This window comes from Barbus barbus (genome assembly GCF_936440315.1).
Source record: "Barbus barbus genome assembly, chromosome: 37".
Lineage (NCBI taxonomy): Eukaryota > Metazoa > Chordata > Actinopteri > Cypriniformes > Cyprinidae > Barbus > Barbus barbus.
The window spans coordinates 6,385,346-6,404,615 of NC_136715.1; the positions used below are offsets into that span (position 1 = coordinate 6,385,346).

General features: G+C 35.8%; 1 protein-coding gene across 1 annotated transcript in view; it reads left to right on the forward strand.

Annotated features, from left to right (window-relative positions):
- Window positions 1–2,034: 2,034 nt before the first annotated feature.
- LOC306856710 (voltage-dependent calcium channel subunit alpha-2/delta-3-like) overlaps window positions 2,035–19,270 on the forward strand; it is a gene marked incomplete at both ends in the record, with an annotated part of 40,883 nt that continues 23,647 nt past the window's right edge. Inside the window, 10 exons of the mRNA XM_079396123.1 lie at window positions 2,035–2,144; window positions 3,138–3,219; window positions 8,984–9,100; window positions 11,419–11,478; window positions 13,816–13,978; window positions 15,621–15,752; window positions 16,128–16,188; window positions 16,384–16,534; window positions 17,610–17,684; window positions 17,805–17,894. Of these exons, the coding sequence (XP_079252249.1) occupies window positions 2,035–2,144; window positions 3,138–3,219; window positions 8,984–9,100; window positions 11,419–11,478; window positions 13,816–13,978; window positions 15,621–15,752; window positions 16,128–16,188; window positions 16,384–16,534; window positions 17,610–17,684; window positions 17,805–17,894 (1,041 nt within the window). The remainder of the gene's footprint in view (window positions 2,145–3,137; window positions 3,220–8,983; window positions 9,101–11,418; window positions 11,479–13,815; window positions 13,979–15,620; window positions 15,753–16,127; window positions 16,189–16,383; window positions 16,535–17,609; window positions 17,685–17,804; window positions 17,895–19,270) is intronic.

Genomic DNA, 19,270 nt, shown 5'->3' on the forward strand with positions numbered 1-19,270 from the left:
TGAGGATAGATAGATAGATAGATAGATAGATAGATAGATAGATAGATAGATAGATAGATAGATAGATAGATAGATAGATAGATAGATAGATAGATAGATAGATAGATAGATAGATAGATAGATAGATAGATAGATAGATAGATAGATAGATAGATAGATAGATAGATAGATAGAGCATTGCAATAGTACTTTATGGCAAGTGTTCTTCAGCTCCAGTCACTGCTGTTTCTAGCTGAGTCTGTGATGTATGATGCATTTACCAGCTAATCATGACTACACAGAGACGCAGGCTGTGTTCAGACAGATCCATCAGACCCCTTACCACACACACTCACGCAGATGCACCTCATCAGTTATGTGCTCGTGGTAATTAGATGAACAAAAAAAGAGAATGAGAGAATAGCAATTAACTCCTGGATGCCATTGTTAAACATCAGGCTCAAGAGGTCAGTACTGTAGTAGTGACTGGTCATAAATCTTATTCACTTACTTTCTTTGAGTACTATCTGCTCTTTAATGGCATCTATTGATGAGGAGCATCTATGCTACTGATTTATTCTGTATAACGGTGTGCATTGTGCTGAAGGAATAGTTCACCCGAAAATGAGAATTTGCAGAACATGTACTCACCCTCAGGCCATTTAAGATGTAGATGAGTTTGTGTCTTCATAAGAACAGATTTGGAGAAATTTAGCATTACATCACTTGTTTACCAATGGATCCTCTGCAGTGAATGGGTGCCGTCAGAATGAGACTCCAAACAGAGTTGCTAATACGTAAAAGGCAACTTTGTTTCACATAACATTAATTGAAGGGATATACAGTAGTTATGTCTTACTTGTGATGTTTTTATCAGCTGTTTGGACTTTCATTCTGACGGCACCCATTCACTGCAGAGGAACCTTTCGTGAGCAAGTGATGTAATGCTAAATTTCTCCAAATCTGTTCCCATGAAGAAATAAACTCATCTGCTGTGCATCTTGGATGACCTGAGGGTACATTTTCAGCAAATTTTAATTTCTGGGTTAACTATTCCTTTCATGTGCATCTCAATGAAAACTATTTGAAATATGCAGAATCATACAGGTATGTTTACGTATGACAACTCAGATGAGATTGTTTGGAGGGGAGAAATCATGAATATTATTCTAATTTTGACAGTTTTGAACTAGGTTTTCCAAACAATTATACAAAAAGTCTGATATTTGAAACATAATTGGGCATAATCTTACAGATATAGCCGTTTGTGACAACTGTGACAACTGGTTAAATAAAAAGTGTGACCTAAACTGTTGTAACCTCCAATATGCAGAATCATCCACTGCTGTTAGGCTATGGAAATTATTCTTATCTCATGATGATTAATAATGTTATGATGTTAATGTTATATGAAACTGTAATATTATTTTTTGAATGACTAATGAATAAATGATTCATGTAAAAGTAAAATATGTAATCTCGAAGCATGTGCCCCATCACTGCTTGATATGAGAGCAAAAGCATCCCCAAACGGAGGAATGCGCGTGGCCGAGGGAAAGTTTCGCATCAGCTTCTCTCGTGTGCGCGCTCGCATGGGGAAACCGCACTGAATCTCCTTGCCTAGGTTTACACACGAGCCTCACTTTCCAATCGCCTTTCCTCTCCCCAAACTTCTGCCTTTAGTACACGCACTGACCCGAAAGTGTCGTTCATCATAATATCAGCAGCGCAAGTAGTGAGAGCGCGCGCGCTAATTTCTCATAATCAGCTCCGAGAAGAAGGCTGCGTGCGCAAAATAATTTTAACCTGATTTTGTTCTTTTTATACTCCTAATGCAAGAATAAAAACAAGGATCGATGTCAAAGAGGTCGTGGGGTGTGTGACAGCTGGGCGGAGAGACTGAAACTCCGGAGGCAGCACGCGCGCTGGGGCGGCAGATGTGCGGCTGAATCTGCCGTTTTTGTTACCGAGGGGAAAGAGACCGAGAGGAGGGGGAGTTCTAAAGGGTGCCCGAGCCGCCGGCTCCGTTGCAGCGCAAGAAATTTTGGGGGAAGGATGCAGCGGAACCGGAGAATTCCTCTGATGCACCTCCTCTTGTGTGTGATGAGCGCGTGCTGGACGGCGCTGGAGGTGCGGGGGTCCCAACCGGAGATCCCCTTATCAGTGTGAGTAGAAGAGCATGCATGCACAATATTGAGAACAAGCCATAATAATTGCATTTAACCTGCATTTTATAGAAAAAAAGAGAGGATAAAACTGACAATTAGCTGTATTTTAAGAACCTAGAAATTTCTAGAGTACACATAATAGATGCATTTATATTTTATGCACATTGCATTGTATATAAATGCATGCAAAATATAGAGAAGCCTTAATCAAATGTAGGCTATTTAATCTATGCACATTTGTAGAGAAAGAGGCTACAATTATCATTTATGAGGACTTTGGTCATATTTAAATGGATTAGTTATAGCTAAAAAAGCTTCTTTTTTAAATTAACATGTATTTTATTATATTTAAAGATATGCAAAACAGAGAATTACTACATTTAATATATAAGCAAAAGTGTACTTAGAGAGAGGTTACAGCTATGCTTTGTGATGCTATTGCGCCATTGTAATATTCTATTATCCCTATAATGCAAATATGAGAGGCTTTTATTATTTATTCACATTTTTTTATATTTAAAGGTAAAAAGGCCCTAATAATTGCTGTTATATGTATACAGCACATACAAAAAATGTCAGGTGATATGCTTCATGTGATAAATCAACTGATTTGATTTGAGCCACAAATATAATTTACGGTAATATGATATAATCAACCTCACTACATTACATTACGCCAATAAAACTCATTTTTAAGAGTCAGACCATGTATGCAATTCATTTGATGTTTTCACTTTTACAGTGTATAAAGAAAATACAGTATATGCTTTTTTGTCATACAGTAAATGAGAAACACAAAGGAGAAACATGTGGATTTAACCTACAAACCTACATGCTCGTATATGGTCATATGCAGTAGAATACAATGATTACAAACAGTCACTGCTTAACTTTAACGGTTTTATTTCTAATCTATCATTATAGTATTGCTAATAATGGTGATATAATGGGTAATAATTTCAGTGATTGAATGGCTTCTTCCCCCAACAGGGTGAAACTCTGGGCTTCAGCGTTTGGTGGTGAAATAAAATCAATAGCTTCAAAATACTCAGGATCTCAGCTCTTACAGAAGGTATTTCCCCCCCTCTCTCTCTCTTGCTCGCACACACTTGCATTGGCACACACACCTCATAAGAATACAGATGGCTTTGGTTTACAACATCCAGGTGTATAATCTGAGATGTGTGAGAGAGAGAGAGCAGGAGAGGGAGTTTTTGGATAAGGCCCATTACACTTGGTTTCTTTCCCCCCGATCTGTCTTTTGCATCTAAACACCTGGTTAGGACTAGCTGGAATAGACAAACAGAATAATTGAATAAATGTGTGTCTCTTTATAAAGCATCTGATGATGCACTACACACTTTAGCCACATGGTGTAGCTGATATTATGAACTGAGTGCTTCAAATCTTTTCTGCACATCAGGTTCAAATTTGTGATATTTAAGGCATTTTGAGACACGTTGTATGCTTTTAAATTATTAATTAATCATAATGTTCTATCCAATATTAGAAGACATAAAAACAGGGAAATTATATGCATAAAGCAGACATTTGATGCCATAACAACCCCCTTTTGTTTTGTTTTTTATTTATTATTTATCCATTCGTATCCATTCATATTAGGGAGTCTTTTTGGTGTGACGTACTGTAGATGGTTTATATTTACGCATGAACAATTCAATATCGATAACAATGTCAAAAGAGGAAAAAAGGCACATTGCAATATTAATATTTTATTATTAAAGTTCCTATCTGTGCTGATATGTTGCAGATAAAGGTCTCCACCTGGTTTCTTTGTTCCACCATACCATGTTGTAGCTGTTACTGCTGTTTGAATGCACTATGCCGTGGCGTTATATACTACAGAACACACTTAATTTCCTCTCGGTTTCTACTGAAGGAAAAACAGTGAAGGATGTTTTGAGATAACCCTCTCTCTCTCTCTCTGAAGTATTAATAAGTCTCTCAGTGTTGGTGTGAGATAAGAGCACAGCTCTCACCATCAGTGCACATATTATCGTCGTAATTACCTCCTCACAGAATGTGTGTACGTGACTCTTTAACTGAACTAGCCTGGGTCTGTTTATAAAACAGCGGAAATGAATGAAACTCAGGCTTTGAGAATTACATCTGAGTTTTTAAATGCATGTCAGTGAGTTATAAGCGTCTGTAAAGGTGTCTGTCTCTGTGTGCGATACAATGAAAGAGATATTAAAGACAATTGAGTTCTTTTTGTCTACCTACAGTACACTGAATGTTTAACTAAAGCTGAGATTTGGGGTCTATATTTAGCTACAGGGCCCTCACTTACAGAAAAAATCTATAGTGTAGTCAGAGCCATTACCGGTGTTGTATTTATCCACTGATCCGAGACCAATGTGGCTGATTTACCTTGCATAATTGTTAACTGAATTATTCACCCAAAAATGAAAATTCTCTTTGTTTATGTTGATCCAAAAATCATTTGCTTTTATGTTTTTACTCGTCAGTTCACGGTAACCATGTCTGTGAAGCTCCAAAAAGGACAACATAAACTAGTCCATATGACCCATGTGCTAAATGCCAAGTCTTCTAAACTGATCATATGAGAAACAGACATAGAAATTTAAAGAGATACCAAAAAAATGAAAATTAATTTACTTACCTGCCTGTCTTTCCCATTTTATGACTTTCTTATGTGGAAAATAAAACAAGATATTTCGAAAAATGGATTTTCTTTGGGGTTTTTTTGTCCTACAATGGAAGTCAGTTGGCTTCAATAGTGTTTGGTTCCCAACATTCTTCAAAATATCTTGTGTTTCATGAAAGAAATGCAGGTTTGGAATTACATGAGGATGAATAAATGTTAACCAAAAAACGTATGTAAATTAAATTTCAGATCTTAGATGGAGACGATCAGATATCAACCTTGCTAAAAAATACTGTATGAAATATAGTGCATGAACTGTTTTGACGATTGCAGGATAAATTTGGCAGATGGGCAGCTGGGTAGATTACTTATAAATGCTAATCAAATTAATAAATGCAAATAAAATTATAATCTGTTACTGATTTCAAATTACACAAAGTGTAGTCAATCATTTTGGGTAAGACTGCTTATACGTTTTTGATTTCTTTCGACCTAATTTGTTTGTCACATGGAAGGATAATCTTGTGCCAATTTGATATAAAATTACAAAGAGGAATATATTCAATCCTTCATATAAGTATATAAGCAGTAGGCTTCAGAATGATGTAACTGAAGCAATGTAATTGAATTACAAGTGCTTAAGAGTCATTTCTGGATCCAAATTATATGTAATCAGTTACAGTAACACTGTTTATCTTTTCTTCAGTTTCCCATGGAAAAACACAGCATATGGGTTTAGAATGATGTAACAATGAGTAAATAATGACACAATTTTCGTTTTTGCGTGAACTGTGCCTTTAAGGTAAGTGTTTATGATTTCAGTCATAAGCTTCAATAAAGAACTTGTTCTACCATCCCACCCAAAATGATCTTCATCAACCTAAACGCACGCACACACACATTGTAAAATGTCCCAGCCAGTTGTGTTCTCTCTTCATTGCCGTTTCTGCGTATGTTTGCACTTTTCCCATCATCCTGCTCAGTGGGCGTGACCGATGGGTGGGGCTCAGCGCCAATAAACTGTCTGTCTGAAGAGCTGGAAGCAGAAAGGGAGGAATGAGGCAGCAGGCCGGTTCATTAAGGAGGATAGTTAAGAGTGATCATTAAGCTTGTTATGCAAAATTACCTGATTTTTACACAAAGGGGGAGAAAAACAGCCATACAGATGTCACCCTTTGTTGCTTTCAATCACTGAAATTTCCACATCGCCGCAGCAAAATAACAGATTGTACAAATACATTACCATTAAGCATCTTTACAGTCAGTAATTTTGTGGCATCTTGAGAATATGATGAGAAAAAAACCTTGTTAATGGTTAACGCTTTTGTCCAGTCACTCCCCAGGACTGTTTCGCTACAGCGTTTTGAATCAGTGGGGTGATCATCACTATTGATGAACACAGCATTAATGGCTTTGATTATGGCGTTTTTGGTGCCGGGACGGTGGGTGAGGGGTGGGGAGACAGGACAGGCGTGAAATGAACTGTTCCGCCTCAATAACCCTCCATGGTCTCTCTCTTAAAGGGGTAATTTGCGTCGTGGTGCTGCGATCTGTGTGTGTGGAGGGGGGTGTCGCTGTTAGAAACATGTCATGGGATCTGAGATGTGCCAGAGTGTGTGTTTTCATGCAATGTGATGTCCTGTTGTCTTTTTTTTAAAAAAAGGGGGGGGGGGGGTTGTTTCGCTTACAGGGTCTTTTTTATTTTTTATTTATGTCCTGTTGTTTTTAGAATAAAACTGAGAGATGTATGCTTGTTTCTTTTCTTTCTTTCTTTCTTTCTTTCTTTCTTTCTTTCTTTCTTTCTTTCTTTCTTTCTTTCAGAAGGGCATTTTTTTAAAGTTGAAGACTGTGTTGAACATGTTTTGGGATCTGAGATGTGCAAGAGTGTGTGTTTTCATGGGATTAATGTCGTGTGTCTTTAAAAAAGACATGAGAGAGATATGTATGCTTTTTCATTTTTCTTACTGGAAACGTATTATCAAATAGTCTTTTTTGAAGTTAAAAGGGCTCTCTGTGACACATTTTTGAATCTAAGATGTGCGAGTCTGTGTTTTCAGAGAATCTGTTTCCTGTTGTCTGGATAAAAGTAGATAAAAATTATATATATATGTTGTGTGCCTACTGGAAATAATATGTTTTTGTCTGAAAACTTTTTCAAGTAGAAAGGACTGTTATGTTTTAGGATTTAGTTATTTTGTGTGTGTGGTTGTGTGGGATTTGTGTAGACGAGAGAGAAATATTTTTGTCCATTTTTCTTGCTAGAAATTTTATCAGCTAGACCTTTTTTAAAGTTATAAGGAGTGTCTGGGACGTGTGTGCACAAAAACTGGTTACAATAAACTGATTTTGTATCAGAAAGGCCTGTTACAATTTAAACAGACCGTAAATAACAGGTATTGGGATTTGACATGTGCAAGAGTGTGTTTTCATGCAATTTATGTCCTGATGTCTTTGAAAAAACTGAGATATGAATGCTTATTAGACATAAAATACTTTTTTTTAAAGTTGAAAGGACTGTGTTAAACACGTTTTGGATTTAGTGATTTGTGTGTGTGTGTGTGTGTGTGTGTGTTTTCACGAAATCTCCTGTGTTCTTTAAAAAATACATTTTTTTATATATACAGCAAATCATTTTTTTTTTTTATCAGATAGGCCTTTTGTAAAGTGTAAAGGACTGTCTAAGACACATTTTTGGATCTAAGATGTGTAAGTGCGTCCTCAAAGAATGTATGTCCTGTTCTGTTGATAAAATCTGTTTTACTGATTTATTAGTTCTTCACAAAAAGGGTTTTTTACTAAGTTGAAAGGAGTGTGTTTCGTCACAAAATTTGCATCCATGTTTCGCTTAACCCAAACTTTTATCAGAAAGGTGGAATGGTGTAAGCCTGCAGGCGTCGATGCCTGAGTGTGTTTGAATAGTCTAATATCACAATGCCCGTTGAGTTCTGTTGCTTCAGGTGTCACTTGTACTGCAGACTCAGCATTGTCTGAAGTGTAGTTCATTATCCAGACTCGCCCAGGCTTGACAACTTATTATCTTTCTCCTGAATTCTGACTCCATTTCAATTACCCTCCAACAATGCGTGGCCCTTTCGACAAGTCCCGCCCATCCTCCCCAAAGCAGCCCACCCACAGCGCTCTGCCTCCACCAATAATACACACTGCACCAGCAATTCCACCAATTACGGCGACAAGATTGAGCTCGTTATCTAGAGAGGATTTGTCTTATCAGCCAATCAGAGCAGCCACTGTCAGAGAGCGGCGCACAACGGCATGCTTATCTGAAGTCTTGTGGCACTAACTCGAATGAGACAGACAGCTGTATTAACGCAGAGACAATGCAAACCGTAGGTCATGGAGACTTGTAGAGGCCTCTTCTTACCGTCCCCTGTCTCTCCATCAATGTCTCTCATCATTTTTTATCTCTGTTTGTCTCGTCCCTCTTCCACAGCCTCCTTCAGATTTGCATACGTCTAAAAGTCCCAGTTCATCACAGACAAATGAACTTGTCATGCTGGTCATTGATCTGTTGAACTCATGTTTGGAGGTATCACACTACCCATTAGACCAAAGGAATAGATGATTATTGGTCCCCCACTGTCATCATTACCACTACTTGTGCTAAATGTGTTGATTTAGTTAAGTTTAGTTTAAGTTATATGTCTGAATTTTTAAGATCTTTGAAGGAGATATTTGTTGTTTTAGGATTTTTTTATAGAGATTAACAAAGCAAAGATTTATAAGGTGTCCATTGAGATTATTTAAAATTCTTCAATGTGAAACACACACACACACACAAATAGCATCAATAGAAGTAAAGAATAAAATGATCTGTTGCATTAAAGAGTACAAATATGAATGCAATTAAATTAGTTATCTCATTTCTATTTGCTACTTTTTTGTTACAGCCTAATATTTCCAATGTCCTTGTCTGAGAGATTTTTATTTCTATTTTTTGTTGGCTAGTAATTATTCTAATAAATGCAATACTTAAACCATTACCAGACAAGCTGCATTAAAAAAAGATAGGCCTATTTCAAGTATTACTTTATAATTGTTAAATTACAGAAAACGTGTGCATTACATTTAAAAGATGTACAAAATGTCATTCAGTCTTGAACACACAGTCACACAAAAAAAAAAAAGTAGTAAAATGTATGTCGTGCGTAAATTCATTGCGCAATATGACCCGTTTATTTCTCTTTAGAAATACAAGGAGCATGAGAAGTCGGTGCGAATAGAGGAGATCGACGGCGCAAAATTGGTGAAAAATGTGGCGCAGAATATGGAGGAAATATTTCGGAAAAAAGCGGAGGCCACACGAGTAAGTAACTTAAGTGGAAAATAACTGAATATGTTCTGCTTGCGACTGTTTTATTTTTAAACTAATGGCCTTAGCGGACGCCTAATATTTTTGTTCATATAATTTGGAATGATTTCTATTATTATAAGATATTTTTTCAGTTATTTTACAATTTTTGCATGAATTCCTATTGTTTCAGTCAGCATTTTTCATCACTCATCTATTGTCTTGGATGCTATAGCCTCAACAGCTTTATTTATTACTATCGTATAAAAAGCCTCTAGATTAAAGCTTCTCCCTTCTATATGGAAGAACATATAGATTTTCCCGTTACATCCAGCTCATGCCGTTATTCTTCAGCGGGACACACGCGGTCCAGGCTTTAATTGCCTGTGTGTGTGGAGTGTGTGGAGGAGATATGCTTATCTAACTCCTGCAGATACACACTGTCACTTTATGATGCAATGGAGTCGGTTTGCCATGAAAGGTAAAACCTATGAAATACACCTCATGCATTTGTAGCTTTCAACTGCATACTGATTTTTATAAAATGCATGCGCGTATTTATGCGAAATAAATTTACACGTTTGTCAGATTTGAAGGGAGTTGATGCAATTTATACCACAGGAATCCAAGTTCATTGCAGCACATTTTATTTCGTTTGAAAATAATTCTACAAATATGGGAAAACATCACTTAAACGCTTTTGTTTCATGTTTGTATTCAGAGTGGTTTTATTTTTGAATGATTTCCTGCCTGCAATTTACGCCAAAATTTATTTATATGAATTGTTCTAATACATTATTAATTGGCTATTAATTGTTCTAATACATTATTAATTGGCTATTAATTGTTCTAATACATGCAATACTTTGACCATTACCAGACAAGCTGCATTAAAAAAAAAAAAAAAAAAAAAAATTATATATATATTATTTTTATTTATATATTTTTTGTCTTAAACCACTAATGTTTTCGCTATATAGCCTACTTGTGATATCTATAATAAATTGACAAGTGATGTCCTCTTCTTATGCTGACCTATAAGCGCGCGCATCTTCTGTTCACGAGCATATGACACAGAGGAAATCTGCGCACTGACTAACATATTTCACTAAAATATTGTTTGAAAGCTGTTTAAAAGTTGGCATGGCTAAAGAATTAACTAGGTAAAAAACTATAAGCTGTCTTTCAGGGCTGTCGATTTCTCTGAAGAACTCGTCGTTTGTGAATTTTTTTAGGGTGTAGGCTAATTTAGCACTTCAGCAGCAAACTAATAAGCCTAGTTAGACTTTTAAAACAAAATGTCTCAAATGTTAATGTTTTTAGAAAATATTTCTGAAGCATAAATGCTTACTGGTCATGTTTGTTAAAGTGCAGAGCGATTATAATAGTAAGGGAAACAAGCATCGTGTTGTTACTTCACCTCCTTCTCAGGTAAACGCGCTATAACGCGCTATAGCGCCGCCTGTTCGCCGAGAGGTGAAAATACTAGCTCTAACTAACTCCTGATTTAGATTTTGTGGTTAATGAGGCGTTTAAAAACACTATTGAAATGTATTTGTGTGTAAAAAGAACACACAAGCCACCTCCAGCCTTTTGTTTTGAATGTCTTTTGGGGTCAAAACAAAAAGACAGTCTCTAGGCTAATTCACACCCTGTTTGTGCCTAAAACATATTTAGAACTCAGCATATTGCTGACATGCATAAATCAAGACATTTTTTTTCAGGAACATAACCTCATTTTTTTATTATTATGTTTTACAGAGCAGCTTGGCTTATATTTCTAGAGGGTGTTTATAAATTGGCACAAAGCCTCATTTTGGTTATGTTGCTATAATTTCCTCGAAATAAGTATTAATTAATTTTCCTAAAGCGCTTTGTGGATTGGAAGCAATTATACCGGCATGTAACTAAAAATGCATGCCAGCAGTTTTCAATGACAACAAAACATACACTGTCCTTTACACACACACACACACACAACATTGTGTTTGCCGCAAGGCAACAAGCACATGATATACAACCTGTTTGCAAGCAGCAGGTAAACTAAACTGTTTAATTTTTACTTTAAAGAGGTCGCCTTATACTATTACTTTCATGAATAATTCAGTATGACTATTTAATTCAGAACTCTTTACTGTGGTTGTAAATATTAATTCTCTGGTAACTGTTTCTCAGGGTCAGTTTATATAGTTATAAAATGTGTTTTACATGTAGTTAAAGGCTCATCATCACAAATGTCTGCATTTTGAAAGCTCTCATAGCCCATCAAGATGAAATCTGTGTGTGTTGCCATCAGTCATCTAAGTTTCTGCTGTTTTCTCGGTCATCTGTAGAGGCTTGTAGAAGCGGCAGAAGAAGCTCATCTCCAGCATGAGGAGAACCCTGACCTACAGGTGAGAGAGTTTGTACACTTGTACACTGTGTTTTGCAGTATTCTATGTGATGATTTCAGAACCATGGACAGTTCTTTGTTCAGAAACAAAGAAAAACCCAGTTGTTCTAATGCTCTGATGCCGCTTTGTAGTGTCAGAAATATCCAAACCCATCTAAAATTACATGCATATTCATGCTCCTATTGTCATGGATGTTTCATGGGGTGAAATTTGAAATTGTATTGTGTTCTTTAGAATAGACTCTTAGAGGATGTTTTAACGGTATAGCCCCTCACACTCCTTGCTGTAATCTTGTGGCCCTGCTTTATGCAAATGTCCTGTACATGACCTCCAGCTTAGTTCTTGAAGTGAATTATTTATATATATATATTTGTGTGTTGGAAAGCCCTCCCCTCTCTCCGGCCTCCGCACTCCGACTAAGATAAATGACTCCACGTTGGCCACGCTATTCAGGGACAAATGGAAAATTCACTGAAGCAAAATACGTTTAAAATAATGGTATCCCCCCTCAGTAATGAATTCATGCACTCACTCTGTTATATGTAGGAATATATTTCCAATGATTCATAAATGTTTTTTTATTCAAGTAACTAATTATAGTGAAAGAGTCAGATTGCAGCCTCTATATTTCAGAATGTGGTTTTTGTAACAGAAAACATTTTGCTAAACAGAAGGATGCTAATTTTTTTTAATAATTTGCAGGCCTAACATTTCTCTGTGTATATATTCTACATGCATATAAGTATGTACATATCTATCACATACATATCTCACTGTATATTTATTATAGGAATAAATATAAGAAATTACTTTCTAAAATAATTTGTAGCGCTAATAGGTCTTTAGTCAGTATATATATAATTCTAATATTTCTGTGAAAGAATGATTTATTAAAAGAACAAATTTTTGTGAATGTTGTTACTGATTTTGATGATGATCAAAGACATCAAAATGCAATGGATATTTATAATAGGAATAAATAAAAGAATAAAAAAGAATCAATTACATAGGGTATAAAAAAAGCACCAAAAATATAGGATATGACATGAATTGTTGAATTTTTTTTCCCCGGCCCGGTGTAAGTATATACAAACCAGTCTGGCTGAGAGTGAATGTTTCTAAAGGTCTGGATGAAATGGTTCTGACCGTGACTCTTTGAATGAGGAGTTCTGACTCAGAACCCACTGAGACCGGGATTCGGACGGGTGTGCTGCACCTGCTCCTGCTGTTTGTTGATAACCCTCAAAAGCTTGTCGCAGTGCTGTCAGAAATGCTGAGTGTGGAGCGTTTCTCCTCTCGACTGCGCTTCCCCTCCGCCCCTCCAGGGGTGTATCATCGGAGCGCCCAGCCGTGGTATGAGCTGTCATTGCTGGGCTTTGTACTGATGCCCCCCTTTCCAACAGGAGCTGTAGTAAAGTGCATACACACACCGCGTAATGGTAAACACAAAGGTGTTACCAAGTACACTCACCTAACAGATAGATAGCCTCTTTTCACAAATGACCTCTGGTCCAGTAAAGTGAGAGGTAGTTTAATCACGCAAGGCCTCTGGACACAATCTAAATGTTCTTCATCCGTTATCCTTTATAGTTCAACTGGGGCAATGGTGAGAAATGTTTGTGTGTGTGCATGCTATTCGTAAACTAACATTTTCATGGTTTAGTTGCACCATTTTTTTTTATCTCACAGAAGTGTTTGAAACTGTGCCCATATATGACAAAGTCTACCTTCAAAAAGTCTGAAATTTCAATATGAACATTCTTAGAGAAACATCAGAGCCAAAGTTGATCTTTAAACATAGCAGATTTCTGTGAAGTCCCTGTTAGATTATATGTTTGTTTGCTCACCATTTATGTGATCAAAAATATGGTAAAAACAGTAATTTATTACATAAATTTATGTTTTAAAATGTAATTTATTCCTGTGATGCAAAGCTGAATTTTCAGCATAATTATTTCAATTTTTATTGTCACGTGATCCTTCAGAAATCATTATAATATGCTGACTTGCTGCTCAAGAAACATTTATTATTATTATTATTATAATTCAGAAAAAGTTGTGCTGCTCTAAAATTGTGATACATTTTTTTCTGAATTTTTTGCTGAAAATTCAAAATAACAGCATATATATGTAATAGAAAACTTTTGTTACATTAAAATTACTAAAAGAAAATATTTGTTGTATTAAAAAAAAAAAATCTTTTAAATGGCAGTGTACTGTAACATAATAAAATGAATGTTAATAATATTGCTAGCATTGTTGATTTTTTCATTTGCATTTTCTTTTTTCCAGCCTGACACTTTATATGTATTTGTTTTGCTCATTTTTTCCCTACAGTACGAGTATTTCAACGCAGTGCTTATAAATGAGGTGGATGAAGACGGGAACAGTGTAGAGCTGGGAGGAGAGTTTCTCCTGGAACCCAACGATCATTTTAATAACCTATCCGTCAACCTCAGCCTCAGTGTGGTGCAGGTGCCAACCAACATGTACAATAAAGGTAATGCATCCTGTTTTTACCTGAACATACAGGATATGAGGTGTGATTCAACCAAGAGGACACATTGATTGGTTGATGGCAGTACAAGAACACGCACAGTCCCAAAACGGGTTACTATCCCGAGTAGCAGAATGGGAAAAACATCAGTTCTTTCATGCTTTTAAGAGCCCTCTGAAAATTGAGAATTGGTAAAACATCTGCTATAATGTAATGAAATATTTTTGATTTATATGTTGCCAGCAAGAAGTGTATTTTGTCACCAGAACGGTTATCATTGGAGAAAGATGCTTTCTGCAACATGGTGCAGTTCCACCATCTACCAGCAGGGGCAAACTGCTTAAAGTTGTGATGAAATAGATGTAGCAGCAAATCTTTTCTTCCATATTATGACATATATCCAAGTGAAATGGAATATCTTATTAAAAAAGAAAGAAAAAATAAATGCATGCATGAATGAATTATTCACAGTGAAATCAATGGCATGCATTTAGAAAATAGATTTTTATAAAAAAAAAAGTTTGGAATCATTGAGTTTAAAAAAAAAAAAAATTAGAAATGTTATGAAATATTATTAGAATTTAAAATAACTTTTTATATATTAAAAATGTAATTAATTTGAGTAGTTAATAATAATTCTTATTACTTATCAGTATTGAAAACCATTTCTTTTTGTATTTAGTAGAAACTATGATTTTTCAAGATTCTATGGCGAATAAATTTTGCTTTTAAAAAGTTACATTATAAATGTTTTTACGGTCACTTTTGATCGATTTAATGTGTCCTTGCTGAATAAAAGTAATATATATATTTTTTACCCCCTTACTTTTGAATGGTGGTGTATCACTGTTCCTGTATCATAAAAATATTAAGCAGCAAAAACGTTTTTTAAAATGATTCCAAACCTTTAACTGGTAGTATAAAAACAAGTTTACAGTCTATGCTGTACATGTAAGGGGATAAATGTGGCCATTTAAGGGTCCTCTATGCAGATTAATCGAGAAACAGAGAGAGTAACTTCATTAACAGTTTAAACGTGCCGTTATATTTTGCAATAATAAAGCTCCTGGGTGTCCTAACAGAAACTGCCCCACATTGCGGAGTGAAAGATAGAGAGAGTTAAGTTAGTATGTCATAGAGCAGTGATAATAGCCAACCACCTCAGGTCATTCTGAAGTTACTGATCCAAGAACGAACTCCTCAGTGTCACTGCAGAACTACGGGTCAATAACTACCTGGGGACGACGCAATGAACAAAGCCAAGGGCTCGATGCCCCAGCGAAGAGTGCGGTGAGAACAGAGTAATCACTCTTAAAGTAGCTGTTCACTTTGTGATCTGTGGATGCCGCAGTGGGCGCTCACGCATGGTGGATGCGCCTCGTCCCTTTGTGTGCGCCCGTAATGGCCTTTCAATGGCGGCGCTTTGTGTGCTGGAGGACAAAGGCAAAGGGTTTTTTATGGAGTCAGGTTGGACTCGGAGCAGAAGGAGGGGTGGAACTGGATGAGGTGATTTAACCACTCTGCTTTTGGCTTGTACAACAAATGAAATAAGGGTTAAAGGTCAAATTAGAACTCTGTTCTTGAAGTGATTGCAAATGATGCTTCAAATAAACTTTTCTCACTCTTTCTCTCTCCGTCCTTTTAGACCCTGACATAGTTAATGGAGTCTATTGGTCAGAAGCCTTGAACAAAGTTTTTGTGGATAACTTCAAAAGGGACCCGACTCTTATTTGGCAATACTTTGGAAGCGCTAAAGGTTTTTTCCGACAATATCCAGGTGCGTAATGTTGCATTATGTCAGCGCAGGAATTGATGAAGATCAAACTGGCTGATTTCACTAATGTTTTAATTTTACAGACCATCAGAGAGGACATAAGAGAAAATTCATTCCATTAATCAAAGCCTGTGGCGGACTAAATCACATCTTACATCTTATAGCATTATGCCAAATTTACATATATTAGCGATTTGTGCTAAACAGATGTGGTTAAAGAGCTGAACTGGCAGAGATGTACCATCTCTTTGATTTCTAACTAAAGAGTCTGCAAACTATAAAACAGTACATGTGAAACATTGAATGAAGTTATTAAGAGCAGTTCTGAGATATGGATGTGTGTGTATGTATATATATTTACACTATGTGTTTTCTCAGGTGTGAAATGGCATCCTGATGAACATGGTGTAATTGCTTTTGACTGTAGGAACAGAAAATGGTATGTACAACTTTCCTGCTTTAAATGATTCTTGAAATGCTTTTTATTTGTTTCCTGGTGGTGAGTATGATCAGTAAGCTTTTGTTTTAAACAGTCCATTAAAGTCCATTAAAACCAAACCTTTTAGGTTGTTTCTTAATAATTTACGTGTGAATTCATCTATTTGCAATTCTGTCCCGCTGATTGATGTCTCAGGTATATCCAGGCGGCCACTTCTCCTAAAGATGTTGTGATTCTGGTGGATGTCAGTGGCAGTATGAAGGGTTTAAGACTGACTATAGCCAGACAGACGGTTGCTTCAATACTGGACACGCTCGGGGATGATGACTTCTTCAACATTATTGCAGTGAGTTCAAAAGAGAAAGCTTTCTCAAGCTTAGTCGTCTTCTTATCCATTTGTTTTCATGAATCTCATTCCAAATGCAGCTAATCAGTTTCCACAACCTCAATCCAAACCTGAATTATTAACAATAAAGTAAAAAAAAATGACTCTAGATCAGTGGCTGTGATCAAGAGAAAAGTTAAAATGTCAAAATTAAAATTAATTTAATTTAATATATTTTTAAAATGAATGTTATGTTTCATTAAATTTATTATTGTTATTATTATTATTATTATTAAAGAAATATGATAAACAAGTGTTTGGGGTCAGTAAGATTTTTTTGTTTTTAAGAAAGCAGGGATGCATTACATTTCTAAATAATGCTGTTCTTTTGAACTTCCTGTCATCAGAAAATTAGTATGGTTCATGCTTTTCATGTAGCATTTTTAGCATTAAAAATAACAATACATACTTCTTAGGCAGCAAATCAGTATATTTAGAATGATTTCTGAAGGATCATGTGGCACTGAAGACTAGAGTAATGATGCTGAAAATTCAGCTTTGATCACATTTTAAGGCCAATTCACACCAACAAACAAGTTGGCTCAAGTTGGCTGTTGGATTTAGAATCTTATGAAAAATAACTCATGTTCACACTGCACCAACAGACACCGACCGACTCTATATCTATGAGCATGTTCAGTCGGGTGAAAACAAACTCCAACCAACGCCAACAGGGGTAACACACTGATCCAACAAACTCCAACAGACTAGTTTGTTGGCGTTAACCGGTCTTTAAATGTATTAAAACGGTTATTTTAAATTGTAAAAGTATTTCACAATATTACTGTTTTTATGGTGTTTTGATCAAATAAATTCAGCTGTGGCGAGTATAAGAGACTGCTTTCAAAAACCTGACCAACCCCAAACTTGAATTTGTTTTGTTTTGAAAGTTACAAGTTGTTCATACACTAAACAAAACAAGGGAATTTGTTTAAAATCTATAAGTGAAATAATTAGTACCCTTTAGGATATCAATTAATTTAAAACCCCATTTTTAATTGACGCTCACTGTGTCTAATATTTCTTGTGTTTCCAGTACAACCAAGAGATCCATTATGTGGAGCCCTGTCTAAACGGCACACTCGTTCAAGCTGACAGTACTAATAAGGATGTATGTCTTTCTCTTATTAAACAATGGCACACACTTTCTGGCTATAATTACCTAATTTTCAGTGAAATTAGGACTCTTAAAACATATCTGAAAGCCATTCCACTTGTTCTTATTCATCAGCACTTTAAAGAGCATCTGGACAAGTTATTTGCCAAAGGAATCGGACTCCTGGGCAATGCACTGACTGAGGCTTTCACTATCTTAAATGAGGTGGGTGAAGATTACCAAAAGCGTGAGATCACAGAGGTCCGGTGTCATGACAGCTCTCCGTTCTGCTCCCGCACAAGTGTGTGTGTGTGTGTTGTCTCGCTGTTCCAGCCCCTCCTCGAGACACCTCTATCTCTCCCTGTGATTAATTGTGGTAATTGGCAGCACTGATTAATACGCTGATGAAAGAGAAAGCAATTGCAGACGAGATAGTGCTCAAAGTCGGTCCGGTTGCGCCCTTTATCTCTCTTTTCTCAGACCACTAGTCTCGCGGAAAGGACGAGGAGGGGAGAAACGCAGAGACAGAAAGGAGGATAGGGTTATATCTGTATTTGTCACATTCATTAGAGCCAGTCCATTAATATGGTAATCGTAAAAGCCTGAGTCCGGCCCCTTTAAAGGACCGCATACTGTGCTTGTGTCTGATTGGTTGAAAGTATAAAAAAGGAACGAAGTAGACGTAGCAGTCTTTGACTTTTCAAATGACATCATGCACTGCACCACAGTAAAGTTTGTTTGGTGGAAAAGACAATAGTAGAGAATCCAAAGCCTGATCGTCACCAATAATGCAGGTTTTTATTGTAGCAAAATGTATCCTTCTAAATACTATATTGCATTTTCTGCTCAGTCTATCTGTAAATATTATATTAAATATAGTTAAAATCCCTTTTATTTTGGAAGTAAACTCAAATAATGCCGGAAAACATAATTTGGAACATACGGTTTTGTTTATGTCAGTATAAATTAATATATTATACACTGCCTTCAAACAGGTGTCAGTTTTTTTAATTTTTTTATTATTGCTTTTATCTCTTTAGGACTCGTTTAATGACAGTAACAACATTTATAATAATACAAAGGATTTCTATTTCAAATAAATGCTTTACTTTTGAACTCTATATGCATCAAAGAATCCTAAAAGTGTATCACATTTTCCACCAAAAAATTTATATATTTCAACATTGATAACAATAAGAAATTATTTTAAGCACCAGATCATCAATACTTTATTAGAATGATTTCTGAAGTATCATATGACACTAACTGGAGTAGTCATGCTGAAAATTCAGTTTTGCAATCAAAGAAATAAACTACATTTAAAAATATATTAAAATAGAAAATAGCTATTTTAATACATACATACATACATACACATACATATACACACACACATATATATATACACACATATACATATACACACATATACATATATACACATATATATATATATATATACATACATACACACACATATAGCAATATTTTTGCTGTTTTTTTTAATAAATGCATCGGTGTCCATAAGAGCCCTCTTTCAAGAACAAATTATCAAAACAAATATATGTAAAAATATTACCAACTTACCTTTAAAAATACAA